This window comes from Bufo gargarizans, chromosome 6, assembly GCF_014858855.1.
Source record: "Bufo gargarizans isolate SCDJY-AF-19 chromosome 6, ASM1485885v1, whole genome shotgun sequence".
In the NCBI taxonomy this organism is placed as follows: Eukaryota; Metazoa; Chordata; class Amphibia; order Anura; family Bufonidae; genus Bufo; species Bufo gargarizans.
The window spans coordinates 378,686,856-378,705,814 of record NC_058085.1 but is presented as its reverse complement, the minus strand read 5'-3'; the positions used below and the strand labels follow the sequence as shown (position 1 = coordinate 378,705,814).

Genomic DNA, 18,959 nt, shown 5'->3' with positions numbered 1-18,959 from the left:
ATACCCTCCCTACAGTGAAGCATGGTGGGGGCAGCATCATGTCTGGAGGAGACCAGGCGCTGCTCATCACCTGCCCAATACCATCCCTACAGTGAAGCATGGTGGGGGCAGCATCATGTCTGGAGGAGACCAGGCGCCGCTCATCACCTGCCCAATACCATCCCTACAGTAAAGCATGGTGGGGGCAGCATCATGTCTGGAGGAGACCAGGCGCCGCTCATCACCTGCCCAATACCATCCCTACAGTGAAGCATGGTGGTGGCAGCATCATGTCTGGAGGAGACCAGGCGCCGCTCATCACCTGCCCAATACCATCCCTACAGTGAAGCATGGTGGTGGCAGCATCATGTCTGGAGGAGACTAGGCGCCGCTCATCACCTGCCCAATACCATCCTTACAGTGAAGCATGGTGGGGGCAGCATCATGTCTGGAGGAGACCAGGCGCCGCTCATCTCCTGCCCAATACCATCCCTCCAGTGAAGCATGGTGGTGGCAGCATCATGTCAGGAGGAGACCAGGCGCCGCTCATCACCTGCCCAATACCCTCCCTACAGTGAAGCATGGTGGTGGCAGCATCATGTCTGGAGGAGACCAGGCGCCGCTCATCCTCTGCCCAATACATCCCTACAGTGAAGAATGGTGGGGGCAGCATCATGTCTGGAGGAGACCAGGCGCCGCTCATCACCTGCCCAATACCCTCCCTACAGTGAAGCATGGTGGAAGAGCTGAAGGACCTTGGTGACGTCATGTGAATGTGATCAGCGCTGAAGGCAGTGGTTGAGGACCTGCGATGATCAGGGCCGTCTTTACCAAGGGGCAAAAGGGGCAGCTGCCTCTTGAGCCCTGCTAGCTACTGCCCTGGGCGTCAGGCTGTCGGCTACACAGGCATCATGATCGTACTGTGTTAATGATCTTAATTCTAGGACCTTAATGAGTTTTGCTCTAGGACCTTAATGACATCATTACCATGTGACCAGTAACCTAGCAATTACTGGTCACATGGCTATGAGGTCATCACAGGTCCTACAGAAGTTAACTGTGGAGCTTTTTTGTGTAAAGATTACATCAGAAAAAGGTGACAGGGGCTGTTATGTTAATATACTGTAAACTACTGTATAGTGGGGTGCTGTATACTGTGTGGTGGGCTGTATACTGTGTGGTGAGCTGTATATTGTGTGGTGGGCTGTATACTGTGAGGGGGGGTGGCCTGTATACTGTGTGGTGGGCTGTATATTGTGTGGTGGGCTGTATATTGTGTAATGGGCTGTATATTGTGTGGTGGGCTGTGTACGGTGGGGGGGGGGGGGGTGGCCTGTATACTGTGTGGGGGCCTGTATACTGTGTGGTGGGCTGTATACTGTGTGGTGGGCTGTATACTGTGGGGGGCCTGTATAGTGTGGGGGGGCGTGCTATACTGCTGTACTGTATAGTGTGGGGGGCTGTATCGTGTATAGTTTGGGGTGCTGTATACAGTGAGGTGTTGTATACCGTGAGGTGCTGTATACTGTGGGCTGCTATACTGCTCTACTATATACTGTGGGGTACTGTATAGTGTGGGGTGCTAAACTGCATACTGTGTGGTGCTGTATACTATAGGGTGCTATACTGCATACTGTGTGGTGCTGTATACTATAGGGTACTATACTGCATACTGTGTAGTGCTGTATACTATAGGGTGCTAAACTGCATACTGTGTGGTGCTGTATACTATAGGGTGCTATACTGCATACTGTGGGGTGCTGTATACTATAGGGTGCTATACTGCATACTGTGGGGTGCTGGGGTGCACTGTAACACTAGGGTGAGCCGAGCCCTGATCTCCTTCCTGCAGAGCGGTGCCCACTTCCAGCCTGAGCCCAGCTGCCCAGAGCACTGATCCTGAGCCGCTGGAGTCTTCAGACATTCACTGGACTCTACCAGATGTGTGGATTTTGTGTGTGTGTTGTGGTGGAGGCCGTGATTGCCTGCTAAGGTGTGGGAAGGCGGGATCCAGGGGGCCCAAGTACATTTTTGCCCAGGGTCCAATCAATATTAAAGACGGCGCTGGCGATGATGTCACCATCATGTGACCAGTGCAGGAGAGGATGGCAGTGAAGAGGAGAAGTCCTGGGGAAGAAGCTGTGGTGATGTCTGTACATGAGAAGAGGGAAGTGAAGGAAGAGCAATGCTGGGAGTTGTGGTTATTTAAAGAGGCCCTTTCATGGGTCTGGACTTTGTTAACTAAGTAGCAGGACATGTAGAGCGGCGCCCGGGGATCTCCCTGCACTTACTATTATATCTGGGCGCTGCTCCGTTCTCCAGCTGTGGCCCCCGTTACCGTCTCCCGCGCTGTATGCCAATTACTACTATGGGAACATTAGGGAGGAGACATCAGCTTCTCTCCTGGGCGTCTCCTTCTCCCTGGCTGTAGCGCTGTCCAATCACTGCGCAGAGCGTCACAGCCAGGGAGAAGAAAACCTCCCCTTCTCCCTGTGCTGCTGTATAGGGGGGTGACTTAGAGAACTGGCCCATATACATTGGGGCTCGGGTCCCAGATGTTTTGAGACCCTAACAACGCCCCTGGGATAAAGACTTATGTCCTGAGTAAAGGGGCTGAAGACTTATGTCCCGAGTAAAGGGGCTGAAGACTTATGTCCCGAGTAAAGGGGCTGAAGACTTATGTCCCGAGTAAAGGGGCTGAAGACTTATGTCCTGAGTAAAGGGGCCGAAGACTTATGTCCTGAGTAAAGGGGCCGAAGACTTATGTCCTGAGTAAAGGGGCCGAAGACTTATGTCCTGAGTAAAGGGGCTGAAGACTTATGTCCCGAGTAAAGGGGCTGAAGACTTATGTCCCGGGTAAAGGGGCTGAAGACTTATATCCCGAGTAAAGGGGCCAGAGACTTATGTCCTGAGTAAAGGGGCTGAAGACTTATGTCCTGAGTAAAGGGGCCGAAGACTTATGTCCCGAGTAAAGGGGCCGGAGACTTATGTCCCGAGTAAAGGGGCCGAAGACTTATGTCCTGAGTAAAGGGGCTGAAGACTTATGTCCTGAGTAAAGGGGCTGAAGACTTATGTCCCGAGTAAAGGGGCTGAAGACTTATGTCCTGAGTAAAGGGGCCGAAGACTTATGTCCTGAGTAAAGGGGCCGAAGACTTATGTCCTGAGTAAAGGGGCTGAAGACTTATGTCCCGAGTAAAGGGGCTGAAGACTTATGTCCCGAGTAAAGGGGCTGAAGACTTTTGTCCCGAGTAAAGGGGCTGAAGACTTATGTCCTGAGTAAAGGGGCTGAAGACTTATGTCCCGAGTAAAGGGGCTGAAGACTTTTGATCAGGTGTTACTTTAGTTTCTCCTTTTCAATAGTTTAGGAAAGATTTCTAAACCTTTTGTTCTCACTTTGTCACTGAGGATTTTCCAGATGGATTCACATTGTGCAATAATCAGGTGTATTATCTGGAATGCTCGTTCCCGAAAGTCCGCCCGTGTAGCCAATCACACGATGAACCTGTTGTTCAGGCACATCCATTATTGTTTCTGGGCAGCCGATCGTGTCGTCTAAACAGTGACCTACTGCCAGGGGTGCACCACCAATAAGGCCAGGTAAGGTGATCGCCTCAGACAACACCAGGTAGGGGCAAGGGGGGGGGGGGGGTAGGGTTACCACCTGTACGGGAATGACCCGGACAGTCTGGGTTTGTAATCCTGTGCCCGGGTACAAGCCTTTCTCAGACCCGGGCACAGCGATCAGCTGGGAGTGATGCAATGCTAGCCCCGGGGCGGCACTGACTTTAGACATGCCTACTCTCCCTCCCTTTTGGCTTTAAGAAAAGGTGGCAACCCTGTTGGGGCGGGGGGGGGGGGGGGGGGCGGCAGCCAAAGGGAAGGGGTTAGGTTAAGAAATTGGCATTGGGGAGGGGGGCGCCGTTTCAGTTTTTGCCTCAGGCAGCAGAAAGGCTAGGTGCACCACTGTCTACTGTGCAGAAACAATGCAGCTGTATGAGGATGAGCGATGGCAGTAGTGACCCCTGGTCCTCATACTGTGGAGGAGATCGCTGCCTGTAAAAGCCACTGAAGGAGCAGCCGACCACTGAAGGAGCAGCCGACCGCTGTGAAGGAGCAGCCGACCGCTGTGAAGGAGCAGCCGACCGCTGTGAAGGAGCAGCCGACCGCTGTGAAGGAGCAGCCGACCGCTGTGAAGGAGCAGCCGACCGCTGTGAAGGAGCAGCCGACCGCTGTGAAGGAGCAGCCGACCGCTGTGAAGGAGCAGCCGACCGCTGTGAAGGAGCAGCCGACCGCTGTGAAGGAGCAGCCGACCGCTGTGAAGGAGCAGCCGACCGCTGTGAAGGAGCAGCCGACCGCTGTGAAGGAGCAGCCGACCGCTGTGAAGGAGCAGCCGACCGCTGTGAAGGAGCAGCCGACCGCTGTGAAGGAGCAGCCGACCGCTGTGAAGGAGCAGCCGACCGCTGTGAAGGAGCAGCCGACCGCTGTGAAGGAGCAGCCGACCGCTGTGAAGGAGCAGCCGACCGCTGTGAAGGAGCAGCCGACCGCTGTGAAGGAGCAGCCGACCGCTGTGAAGGAGCAGCCGACCGCTGTGAAGGAGCAGCCGACCGCTGTGAAGGAGCAGCCGACCGCTGTGAAGGAGCAGCCGACCGCTGTGAAGGAGCAGCCGACCGCTGTGAAGGAGCAGCCGACCGCTGTGAAGGAGCAGCCGACCGCTGTGAAGGAGCAGCCGACCGCTGTGAAGGAGCAGCCGACCGCTGTGAAGGAGCAGCCGACCGCTGAAGGAGCAGCCGACCGCTGTGAAGGAGCAGCCGAGCGCTGTGAAGGAGCAGCCGACCGCTGTGAAGGAGCAGCCGACCGCTGTGAAGGAGCAGCCGACCGCTGTGAAGGAGCAGCCGACCGCGGTGAAGGAGCAGCCGACCGCTGTGGAGGAGCAGCCGACCGCTGTGAAGGAGCAGCCGACCGCTGTGAAGGAGCAGCCGACCTCTGTGAAGGAGCAGCCGACCTCTGTGAAGGAGCAGCCGACCTCTGTGGAGGAGCAGCCAACCGCTGTGAAGGAGCAGCCGACCGCTGTGAAGGAGCAGCCGACCGCTGTGAAGGAGCAGCCGACCGCTGTGAAGGAGCAGCCGACCGCTGTGAAGGAGCAGCCGACCGCTGTGAAGGAGCAGCCGACCGCTGTGGAGGAGCAGCCGACCGCTGTGAAGGAGCAGCCGACCGCTGTGAAGGAGCAGCCGACCTCTGTGGAGGAGCAGCCAACCGCTGTGAAGGAGCAGCCAACCGCTGTGAAGGAGCAGCCGACCGCTGTGAAGGAACGCTTCCTCATTCCCCCTCTCTTCCGGGTCACTTGTCGCAGCCAATTATCTCACCCTGATCTGTGCAACCTCCGCTAATTCCTCAGTGAGCTAAACATAGCCCCGCCGGACGTCACTCAGCGCTGACCGCCAGCACTTTCCATGGATGGTCCTGGGGATTCCTGCAGCCAGGTGCACACTGTATCCCTCTATAGGGGAGACCCAGGGCATCATGGGAGGTGGCGGATTTTTCCCGTCCGGCTGTCACCCAGCTTTCTCCAGATCCTGACTGGATCAGTAGAAGGAGTGAGCTGCAATTTTCCCAATATGTCAGTCTTCACTGCAGTTATTGCATTCTATTCATAAACCAGGAAAGCATGGATGAACAGAAGGAGGAGCCAGAGACTGCGCAGCCGGGGTGTTATCCGAATGTATATGCGGCAGCTGCAGGGTTCTCGGGCCGGTGACATATATACAGAGAGCAGTGTCTAAGTGACGGCGCCCCCTCCCCCCACACGAGGAGCATGAAGGGTTCTTAGGACGGCATCAGTAATAGCCTGTATACCTCCCGCAGTCACCCGGCCTGCGCTTCATGCAGCGTTTTCTTGCTGCAACTTGCATTAAACCAAATGTTCCGCTATTATTTGGCTCCATCTGCGCAGATAATCACCAATGACAATGTCGCCGCAGCTGATTGTAAGAAACGTGCGCCAAATTTACTAGCCCCTTCCCCAACAGTAACAATCCAAATCGATACAAGTCCTCACAATGTCACCCAGCTTTCCTAGAAACAGATATCAAACACTGCCTTCCGGGCCACCCACACGGCAGCGCTTCCCGCTCAGCTCTCACCCAGCTTTTTACATTTCTAAGCACCCATTATAAATGACCCCCACTGCCTGGTAAAAGTGGCATGATGGCGGCGACTGATAACGGGGGGCGCACTCACCCAGTCCCGGGGGCAGGCTGCTCAGCTCCTCGCACAGGTAGTAGTCCTCGGGGTTGATAAAGGGCATGTGCTGGAGCATGGTCTGCTTGGGGATGAGATATAAAACCTCCGCAATCTCGCCGTCTTCGATGATGGACATTCGCTTGACCGCGTTTGTGGGTTTGTTCCTGGCGGGCGCCACATCCTTGCTGTGCCCAGAAGAACAGAGTCTCCCGAGGGCGTTCAGACTCCGGGGAAAAGATGGCATCATGTATAGGAGAGGAGAAGCCCGCAGGCCCGTGCCCGCCCTGGCACCTCACATGGGTCAGTCTATGCGGAGAGCAGCGTGTGCGGACGGCGCCATTCTTCCGGATCCACCGCCAGGAGCAGAAGATAGACCTACCGCCTCCTCTGTGCCCACCGCCGGCTCTGTCAGACCTGCCTCCTTGGTGAAGGAGATTAAGATGAGATAGGGATTACCAGCAGGAGATTACAGGCCGGTCACATGACCCCGCTGACCACAGCATTGCGGCGTTACAATGGAGCCGCTCCCACGTCTCTGTCCTGTCCAAGGGGCTTGAGATTAAAGATCGCCAAGAATCCGGGTGTAAGTAAAACGAAGTAAGAGGATTACTCTCAAACGTCTTAAAAAAATGATATCCCTGAAGTCGAGGATTTATACGTGGAACGGAGACATCTGCGCCGATAATCCGCCTGGCGCTGCCCTGGACCGCGGCGAGCAAACAGTAATTAGAAAACGTCATTAAGGAGCCACTGGTGACTAATCCCTGCCGGGTGCGAATGTACAGGTGGAGCAGACTGCGGTGAACGAGCCTACAGCGCAAGAACGGAGCGCAGACTGCACTAAAGACTGCTCCACCTGCATACGTGTGAGGAGGGGCTTCTGACCAGGGCTGGCGTCTGCTTATCCTACGGCTAGAAGGGTTTTCCAAGATTTTTATACTGATGACCAATCCTCAGAATAGACCATTGGTATCTGATGGTTGGTGGTCCGACACCCGGGACCCCCACCGATCAGCTGTTTAAGAAGGGCCGGATCTCCTGTGAGCCCCGCAGCCTTCTCCGTGCACTGCAAGCACAGCGCCGTACATTGCATAGTGGCCGTGCTTGGTATCGCGCTCAGTCCCATTCACTTCCATGTGACCGCTGGAGAAGCTGAGAAAAGTCTGCGGCGGTGCCTTCTCAAACCGCTGATCGGCGGGGAGCCGGGGTGTCGGACCCCCCACTGATCAGACACTGCTGACCTATCCAGAGGACAACCCCTGTAATACATAGCAGCGGCAGACGTTATACGGCAGAATATAATTCGGCGGTCTCGCCTCTGCTGTGTGTAGTGCCGCAGGCCGCGCTGCAGTGAGAGGCTCAAAAGAACGTAGATTTCAGGTGTCATTTTTACGTTTTTTTGGTACAGATAACGGTAAGTCTGTAGGGTTGATGAGGCCACGCCCCCAATCGCTCACACATGCCACACCCACTTTTTAGTGGCCTTTTTCTTCTAAATGCTGTTTTTCTGCTATGGAAAAGTTTTTCGGTAAGCCACATTTGCAAAACAATTCTTTCCCATTCTCCACATTTCTGCTTGCTGCCAGTGAATGGAAACCAAAGAAGCTACAAACCGAGATCTGACAGTTCTGGTAGTTAGCTGACTTTTTGTTACCAAGTATCCAGTCTAGACAATCACTGGTGACTGACGGTTACAATGTTTCCAGTCTGGACAATCACTGATGACTGACGGTTACAATGTATCCAGTCTGGACAATCACTGGTGACTGACGGTTACAATGTTTCCAGTCTGGACAATCACTGGTGACTGACGGTTACAATGTATCCAGTCTGGACAATCACTGGTGACTGACGGTTACAATGTATCCAGTCTAGACAATCACTGGTGACTAACGGTTACAATGTATCCAGTCTAGACAATCACTGGTGACTGACGATTACAATGTATCCAGTCTAGACAATTACTGGTGACTGACGGTTACAATGTATCCAGTCTAGACAATCACTGGTGACTGACGATTACAATGTATCCAGTCTAGACAATCACTGGTGACTGACGGTTACAATGTATCCAGTCTAGACAATTACTGGTGACTGACGGTTACAATGTATCCAGTCTAGACAATCACTGGTGACTGACGGTTACAATGTATCCAGTCTAGACAATCACTGGTGACTGACGGTTACAATGTATCCAGTCTGGACAATCACTGGTGACTGACGGTTACAATGTATCCAGTCTAGACAATCACTGGTGACTAACGGTTACAATGTATCCAGTCTAGACAATCACTGGTGACTGACGATTACAATGTATCCAGTCTAGACAATTACTGGTGACTGACGGTTACAATGTATCCAGTCTAGACAATCACTGGTGACTGACGATTACAATGTATCCAGTCTAGACAATCACTGGTGACTGACGGTTACAATGTATCCAGTCTAGACAATTACTGGTGACTGACGGTTACAATGTATCCAGTCTAGACAATCACTGGTGACTGACGGTTACAATGTATCCAGTCTAGACAATCACTGGTGACTGACGGTTACAATGTATCCAGTCTAGACAATCACTGGTGACTGACGGTTACAATGTATCCAGTCTAGACAATCACTGGTGACTGATGGTTACAACATATCCAGTCTAGACAATCACTGGTGACTGACGGTTACAATGTATCAAGTCTAGACAATCACTGGTGACTGACGGTTACAATGTATCCAGTCTAGACAATCACTGGTGACTGACTGTTACAATGTATCCAGTCTGGACAATTACTGATGACTGACGGTTACAATGTATCCAGTCTGGACAATCACTGGTGACTGACGGTTACAATGTATCCAGTCTGGACAATCACTGGTGACTGACGGTTACAATGTATCCAGTCTAGACAATCACTGGTGACTGACGGTTACAATGTATCCAGTCTGGACAATCACTGGTGACTGACTGTTACAATGTATCCAGTCTAGACAATCACTGGTGACTGACGGTTACAATGTATCCAGTCTGGACAATCACTGGTGACTGACGGTTACAATGTATCCAGGATGTTTACTTCACAGAGGATTGTGGAGACTGGCTACATTGTAACGAACCCTCAGCAGGGAGAAATATTAGAGGGGTCATTTAATAAGACCGGCGTGTCCTCCTGCGCTGGTGGAGGAAAAGGCTCTGCATAACTTTGGCGCTTGTTTCCGCTGGTTGTGTGACATGGTTTAAACTCTGCCGGCTCCCTTGCTGCCATAAAGATAACGGTAAATGAGATGTGCCGGCCGTCCCGCCTTCTTCCCCGGCCACACGCCAACTTTTCCCGCCACCTCAGAAAAGTGGCGTGAATGGGGAAAACCCCTTTGCGAAAAAATCTGTGCCTAAAATACGCCAAAAAATGGTGTATTTTTCTTCATAAATGACCTGCTAGGTTCTTATAGGATTTCAGTCTCTGGATGTAACCAGGAATGTTCCCATTTAGGGTCCATTCAAACATCTGCAAATTGTGGATCCACAAAACACGGACACCGGTCATGTGCGTTCTGCATTTTGCGGACCGCACATGGCCGGCAATGCCATTTCTTGTCTGTGTCTGTGGACAGGAACAGGACATGTTCTATTTTTTCGCGGAACGGAAGTGCGGCTGCGGACAGCACACAGTGAGCTGAAAGCATCTTTTGCGGCTGCATTGAAAACGAATGCGGAGCCATTTTGCGGACGTGTGAATGGGCCCTTACTGACAGCAAGCAGTTATGGCGGTACAGGGAGTGCGCGTTAATCCATCTGAACTCAATGGCAGTTATGGAAACAGCCGAGCACAGATTCAGGAAACACCAAGTAACGAATTTGACCAGTTCATGATGGGAGGACTGGGAGAACTGGGATTAATGCAAAAAAAAAAACACATAAAACAATTGCGCACAATCACGTGCAGATAAACTCAGGATTAAAAACTGAATGAAAAATGACAACATCCAGATATCTGCTGAGACTTGTAGTCCGACAATCAGTGTAGAACCACAACTCCCAGCGCTACAGCGCGCGTTTCACCGGATGCATGTGCTAGGATGTGGGGGTGTCACCCCTCTGCTTCGCCTCCGCTGGAACTGATTGATTTTTCTACATTTGGCGGCCAGACGTACGGGTGACCACGAGGGCAGATTGCGGTGGTGGCAGCAGGGTGGGGCCGTATTCCAATCAGCTCCGCAATGCAGGAGGATGACAGAACTGGAACAAGACATCAACGCATATTTAAAGGGCAAGTGCTCACCCAGCTTTCCCAGGATCCAGAACGGCTACTGTAATGACACAGCTCTAGATAGCTCTGAACGTGATAGCCGCCATATTGGTTGTCACCCAACTTTCCCAGAGACAGATAAACATAAAAAAATATGTCAATAAACGGCGAATCCGGATTTATGGGGATTTTTCTTAATCTTTTAATACGTCTTAATACTCTGAGCCTCCGCTCACCAGAGACGCCGCATCATAAAACGCAGTGAGCGCGGATTCTAGAGAACCCCCGGAAACCGGAGCCGTGGGAGCCAGCGAGGCGGCCGGCGATCTACGACTTGTATGTAACGCTAGGAGGTCGGGGGAAGGCGGGAGGAATATCCCAGAAATGTGAGGAGGCAGAGACCGGAAAATACATCCGATTTATAATGATAACGCTATAAAACGGAAAATACAGAAAAGCCACTAAATGGTGTACAGATGAAGCAGAGCTGAGTGTGTCACTGGTATTACATGGGACTGCAAGTGACATCTACTACAATATCTGTACTCAGAAAGTTATCACTGTGTGATATGTGGTGTTACATAGGACTGCAGGTGACATCTACTACAATATCTGTACTCAGAAAGTTAACACTGTGTGATATGTGGTGTTACATAGGACTGCAGGTGACATCTACTACATTATCTGTACTCAGAGAGTTATCACTGTGTTATCTGTGGTGTTACATAGGACTGCAGGTGACATCTACTACAATATCTGTACTCAGAAAGTTAACACTGTGTGATATGTGGTGTTACATAGGACTGCAGGTTACATCTACTGCATTATCTGTACTCAGAGAGTTATCAATGGGTTATCTGTGGTGTTACATAGGACTGCAAGTGACATCTACTACAATATCTGTACTCAGAAAGTTATCACTGTGTGATATGTGGTGTTACATAGGACTGCAGGTGACATCTACGACAATATCTGTACTCATAGAGTTAGCACTGTGTTATCTGAGGTGTTACATAGGACTGCAGGTGACATCTACTACATTATCTGTACTCAGAGAGGTATCACTGTGTTATCTGTGGTGTTGCATAGGACTGCAGGTGACATCTACTACATTATCTGTACTCAGAGAGGTATCAATGGGTTATCTGTGGTGTTACATAGGACTGCAAGTGACATCTACTACAATATCTGTACTCAGAAATTTATCACTGTGTGATATGTGGTGTTACATAGGACTGCAGGTGACATCTACTACAATATCTGTACTCAGAGAGTTAGCACTGTGTTATCTGAGGTGTTACATAGGACTGCACGTGACCTCTACTAGATTATCTGCACTCAGAGAGTTATCACTGTGTTATATGTGCTGTTACATAGGACTGCATGTGACATCTACTACATTATCTGTACTCAGAGAAATATCACTGTGTTATCTGTGGTATTACATAGGACTGCAGGTGACATCTACTACAATATCTGTACTCAGAGAGTTATCACTGTGTGATATGTGGTGTTACATAGGACTGCAAGTGACATCTACTACAATATCTGTACTGAGAAAGTTATCACTGTGTGATATGTGGTGTTACATAGGACTGCAGGTGACATCTACTACAATATCTGTACTCAGAGAGTTAGCACTGTGTTATCTGAGGTGTTACATAGGACTGCAGGTGACATCTACTACATTATCTGTACTCAGAGAGGTATCACTGTGTTATCTGTGGTGTTGCATAGGACTGCAGGTGACATCTACTACATTATCTGTACTCAGAGAAATATCACTGTGTTATCTGTGGTATTACATAGGACTGCAGGTGACATCTACTACAATATCTGTACTCAGAAATTTATCACTGTGTGATATGTGGTGTTACATAGGACTGCAGGTGACATCTACTACAATATCTGTACTCAGAGAGTTAGCACTGTGTTATCTGAGGTGTTACATAGGACTGAAAGCAACATCTACAACATTATATGTACTCAGAGAGCTATCGTTGTGTTATATGTGCTGTTACATAGGACTGCAAGTGACATCTACTACAATATCTGTACTCAGAGGGTTATCACTGTGTTATCTGTGCTGTTACATAGGACTGCAGGTGACATCTATTACATTATCTGTACTCAGACAGTTATCACAGTGTTATCTGTCGATTTACATAGGACTGCAGTTGGCATCTACTACATTATCTGTGCTCAGTTATCACTGTGTTATCTGTGGTGTTACATAGGACTGCAGGAGACATCTACTACAATATCTGTACTCAGAGAGTTAGCACTGTGTTATCTGTGGTGTTACATAGGACTGCAAGTGACATCTACTACATTATCTGTACTCAGAGAGCTATCACTGTGTTATATGTGCTGTTACATAGGACTGCACGTGACCTCTACTACATTATCTGTACTCAGAGAAATATCACTGTGTTATCTGTGGTATTACATAGGACTGCAGGTGACATCTACTACATTATCTGTACTCAGAGCGTTATCACTGTGTGATATGTGGTGTTACATAGGACTGCAGGTGACATCTACTACATTATCTGTACTCAGAGATCTATCACTGTGTTATCTGTGGTGTTACATAGGACTGCAGGTGACATCTACTACATTATCTGTACTCAGAGAGTTATTACTGTGTTATCTGTGGTGTTACATAGGACTGCAGGTGACATCCACTACATTATCTGTACTCAGAGAGTTATCACTGTGTTATCTGTGGTGTTACATAGGACTGCAGGTGACATCTACTATATTATCTGTACTCAGAGAGTTATTACTGTGTTATCTATGGTTTTACATAGGACTGCAGGTGACATCTACTACATTATCTGTAATCAGAGAGCTATCACTGTGTTATCTGTGGTGTTACATAGGACTGCAGGTGACATCTACTTCATTATCTGTACTCAGAGAGTTATCACTGTGTTATCTGTGGTCTTACATAGGACTGCAGGTGATATCTACAAACAATTCTCTGTGACATTGTCGGCTCTGCTACATCTGTATCAGCAGCAGTTGGTCTTCCCGGACCCCACCCCTGACATTGAGCCTCTTACCATTCACTCCGAAGCAGGCAGTGATCTTCTGGGCATACTGGCAGAGCCCGTTGAGCTGCTGCCCGTCCTGCAGCTGGTAGTACTCCGCCATGGCTGCTGTCGGCTGCACGCTGCGCTCTCCTCGCTCCGTCTGGAGTCGTCTTCAGTTTTCCGTCTTGTCTTTGGGATCATTAATAATTGAGGGATAAATCTGCTGAGTCTTCAACCCTCCGAGGCCGGTGACTGACACGTGAAGGAGGCTCAATCCCAGCGCCGCCTGTCGCCCCCTGCCATCATAGGGATCGGAGCGTGGCCTGGAGGGACAGGGGCCCCGGGGCCCCCGTGATTGATCAGGGAGAGGACGCAGCTCTGGCAATCCGCAGCCGCCCTGACACAGAAGGAGCAGACTTAATTACATCACTTGGAGATCACTTAGAGACGGTCAGAAAGTCAAGTGGACGCCGCAGTGAAGAGGCTGTAAAACGTCAGGCGGAGACGCCCCCTGTCAGACAGCGCCAAACACTGTACCCACAAAACCCAGTGAAAACTGCGCCAATGTATGTAAAACCGCCCATCAGTGTGCACTGTGCCGTGAGTAACATTACAACTCCCATCAGATCCTGAAGGTCTGCAGGCGTCACAGCATGCTGGGGTTTGTAGTTCCCCATGAAAGACGATGCTCGTCAACAACGGCACAAAGCCGCAAGATAATTGGTGATGGGGCCCCACAGTGACGTCCTGCAGGTGGGGCCCCGGGAGGGGACACTGATCAGACACGTGTGTGACTGGTCACCTCATTATTATATGACACACCGGTCACCCCAATATATCACACGTATGAGACACGCCGGGCACCCCGATATATGACACACGTATGAGACACACCGGTCACCCCAATATATGACACACGTATGAGACACGCCGGGCACCCCGATATATGACACACGTATGAGACACACCGGTCACCCCAATATATGACACACGTATGAGACACGCCGGGCACCCCGATATATGACACACGTATGAGACACGCCGGGCACCCCGATATATGACACACGTATGAGACACGCCGGTCACCCCGATATATGACACACGTATGAGACACATCAGTCACCCCAATATATGACACACATATGAGACACAACGGTCACCCCAATATATGACACACGTATGAGACACATCAGTCACCCCAATATATGACACACATATGAGACACAACGGTCACCCCAATATATGACACACGTATGAGACACAACGGTCACCCCAATATATGACACACGTATGAGACACAACGGTCACCCCAATATATGACACACGTATGAGACACATCAGTCACCCCAATATATGACACACATATGAGACACAATGGTCACCCCAATATATGACACATGTATGAGACACGCCGGTCACCCCGATATATGACACACGTATGAGACACAACGGTCACCCCAATATATGACACACGTATGAGACACATCAGTCACCCCAATATATGACACACATATGAGACACAACGGTCACCCCAATATATGACACATGTATGAGACACAACGGTCACCCCGATATATGACACACGTATGAGACACAACGGTCACCCCGATATATGACACACGTATGAGACACAACGGTCACCCCGATATATGACACACGTATGAGACACAACGGTCACCCCAATATATGACACACGTATGAGACACAACGGTCACCCCGATATATGACACACGTATGAGACACATCGGTCACCCCGATATATGACACACGTATGAGACACATCAGTCACCCCAATATATGACACACGTATGAGACACATCAGTCACCCCAATATATGACACACGTATGAGACATCAGTCACCCCAATATATGACACACGTATGAGACACATCAGTCACCCCAATATATGACACACGTATGAGACATCAGTCACCCCAATATATGACACACGTATGAGACACAACGGTCACCCCGATATATGACACACGTATGAGACACAACGGTCACCCTATGATATGACACACATATGAGACACATCGGTCACCCCAATATATGACACACATATGAGACACATCGGTCACCCCAATATATGACACACGTATGAGACACATCAGTCACCCCAATATATGACACACGTATGAGACATCAGTCACCCCAATATATGACACACGTATGAGACACAACGGTCACCCTATGATATGACACACATATGAGACACAACGGTCACCCCAATATATGACACACGTATGAGACACATCGGTCACCCCGATATATGACACACGTATGAGACATCAGTCACCCCGATATATGACACACGTATGAGACACAACGGTCACCCTATGATATGACACACATATGAGACACAACGGTCACCCCAATATATGACACACGTATGAGACACATCGGTCACCCCAATATATGACACACGTATGAGACACGCCGGTCACCCCAATATATGACACACGTATGAGACATCAGTCACCCCGATATATGACACATGTACTGCACACGTCAGGTCTCTGGCAATGAAATAGTCACTAAATGAATGCTCAGCAGAACCAGGAGGCTCCGCTGCGCCCCGCGCTTCCGGGCAGCGGCATTAAAGACTCTGATCTTATTGATCCGCAGCGTCTGGAGATCTTCTCATTACTGGGGGGGGGGGGGGGGGGGGGGGGGGGGGCAAGAATATCTCTGAATGGAGGACGAGCTTATGTTAAAGGGCCGGCGCAGTCAATCATCTCCACTGTACAATGACCAGGTACAGCAGATACTGATCTTTATATATGTTCATTTTCTGATTGTAGAGAGATGGGCGGCCATCTTGTCGGCTGACAACAGCATTTAGAGATTTTCTTTTCAGCAGCCACATGGACCATAGGAACCTGTAGACTGAAGGTGATCCATGTACTTCCATGGGAGAGTGTAGTGGGCATAATCTGCGACATGTGTAGAAGTCATTGTGCAGGGAGGGAGAAGAAGTGGCACGTCTCCATCACTCAGTGACTTCTATAGGAGAACAATTTGGGCATAATCTGTGACCTCTGCAGAGGCAATTGTGCAGGGAGGGGAAGGAGAAGGTGAGCTGTATATATCACCTTTTGTTATTTCTAGGAGAATGTTGTGGGCATGCTCTGTGACCTGCGCTGGGTCATTGTGCAGGGAGGGGAAGGAGAAGGTGAGCTGTATATCACCTATTGTCTTTTCTAGGAGAATGTTGGTGCATGCTCTGTGACCTGCGCTGCCCCATATATCACCATGGGCATGCTCTGTGACCTGCGCTGGGTCATTGTGCAGGGAGGGGAAGGAGAAGGTGAGCTGTATATATCACCTATTGTCTTTTCTAGGAGAATGTTGGTGCATGCTCTGTGACCTGCGCTGCCCCATATATCACCATGGGCATGCTCTGTGACCTGCGCTGGGTCATTGTGCAGGGAGGGGAAGGAGAAGGTGAGCTGTATATATCACCTTTTGCCTTTTCTAGGAGAATGTTGTGGGCATGCTCTGTGACCTGCGCTGGGTCATTGTGCAGGGAGGGGAAGGAGAAGGTGAGCTGTATATATCACCTTTTGCCTTTTCTAGGAGAATGTTGTGGGCATGCGCTGTGACCTGCGCTGGGTCATTGTGCAGGGAGGGGTAGATGTGGGCTCTGTACATCACTAGGAACAGGCATAGATTAGCACAAGTTTTTTCACCATTTGTTGAAACTTTCTGGCCACACCCACTCATGCTAAGCCCCGCCTGTTCTCCTCACCACTTGGTGAGGGGCAAGAAGGGAAGCAAATCATTGCACAAATATGACACACGCTGTTATTTATGCCCAAAAAGTGGAGCAAATCACTTGATAAGATCTCTGTTTGATGTCAGTGACTGGAGACATTCTTGCTTACAATGAGACCTAATAATTCTCATTACTCAGGGTTTGATACAATGTATCCAGTCTGGGCAATCCTCTGTCAGGTAAACACATCAGCAGCAGAAATCCCTCCTGTCCTGAAAGTTTGTTACAATGTGTCAGTGGATCGCCTAGGCTGGATACAATTGTAACAAACCCTCAGCTGTGAGACTGTCAGGATATGTTTTCTGCCAGTCCAGCAGGGGCAGCTCTTGTCCACAGGGGGCGGTATTATAATCAGTAGGGGCCTTTCACTGCGAGTACATCCATGCTGTGTCTTTAGTGACAAATATCCGTGTGTTCCGTAAATCTGTCGCTGCAGCCGTTGTGTTGCCCTCATGGTGACCGCTGATCTTTACCCTTCTCCAGTGATCAGCGGCGCCGGGAGGACATTCAGTGACTGAGGTGACATCACTCTGTCTGTGCAGTGTCAGCATATGGCGCCCCATTTATCGCACTATAACAGGGATCAGCTACCTGCGGCACTGCAGCTCTAGTGGAACTACAATTCCCAGCATGCACACTCACTCAGCTGTTGTCTAAAACTCCCAAAGAAGTGAATGGAGCATGCTGGGAATTGTAGTTTAACAACTGCTGGAGAGCCGGATGTTGCTGATCCGACCCTGTTCACACCTGACATGCGGCTTTCACCGCCACCTTCCTGCAATCCTCAGTATAAGGTCTCTTGCACATAAACGTTTTTTTTCCATTTACGTTCCGTTTTTTGCATTCGGTATACAGACCATACACGGAACCATTCATTTCAATGGATCCTCAAAAAAACGGAAGGTACTCCGTATGCCTTCCGTTTCCGTATTTCCGTTCTGTTCAAAGATAGAACATGTCCTATTATTGTCCGCATACCAAACAAGGATAGGACTGTTCTATCAGGGGCCAGCTGTTCCGTTCCGCAAAAAAAACTGAATGCACACGGACGTCATCCGTATTTTTTGCTGATCCGTTTTTTGCATACCACAAAATAGTAAATAAGCCATATGGTCGGGTGCAAGAAGCCTAACAAGGTTCAGTCTCATCAGAAATAGAAGAGGATGAAAGAAATATCAGCACAGATATGAGGGGTGGATACGGGGGTCACACAGGACGATCAATGACCGACCCCTCGGAATCCGCCTCTCCCGTCAGAGAGCGACTGCCAGAAAATGCTGCAGACGGGGGTGGATAGCTTCCATAGGGTCAGGAATGCCTCCATCTTGTACTAAACCTCTACAACTGATTGGATACAATTGTAACAAACACCCAGCTGAGAGCAGGGCTATCCTCTTACAGGTTTACTGTAAGGGCCTCTTCACACGCGGCAGATTTTGTTGCAGAATTTCCCCCGATTGTTGCTCGCAGAAATCCATGCGCTTTCAGCCTCATTCAAATGAATGGAACAGATTTTCAGTCTGCAGCGTTTCAGGTGCGCTAAGGCTCCGTTCACACCTGGGAGTAACAGCTGGCGTTCACTGTATTCGGCATAGCCGGATAACGCCACCAACTGGCGGATCGCATCTCCGGAAAACGGCTGTATCTCCTTCAGATCCGATTGCAGTCAATGGAGATCCGTCAGTT

The 18,959-nt window shown here is 50.0% G+C and overlaps 1 protein-coding gene across 31 annotated transcripts in view; it reads right to left on the bottom strand.

The window, feature by feature from the left end:
- ABLIM1 (actin binding LIM protein 1) overlaps positions 1-18,959 on the bottom strand; it is a 241,197-nt gene that overhangs the window by 173,664 nt on the left and 48,574 nt on the right. For 5 of the 31 annotated variants that reach the window (XM_044296706.1, XM_044296711.1, XM_044296712.1 and 2 more), the window contains exon 1: positions 13,526-13,871. The exons of 3 other annotated variants lie outside the window; for them this stretch is intronic. In XM_044296706.1, the coding sequence (XP_044152641.1) occupies positions 13,526-13,616 (91 nt within the window). In that variant the 5' untranslated portion in view covers positions 13,617-13,871. Of the gene's footprint in view, positions 1-13,525; positions 13,873-18,959 lie in introns of those variants that run through there. 23 more of the 31 variants (XM_044296700.1, XM_044296722.1, XM_044296707.1 and 20 more) reach the window with 13 other exon arrangements.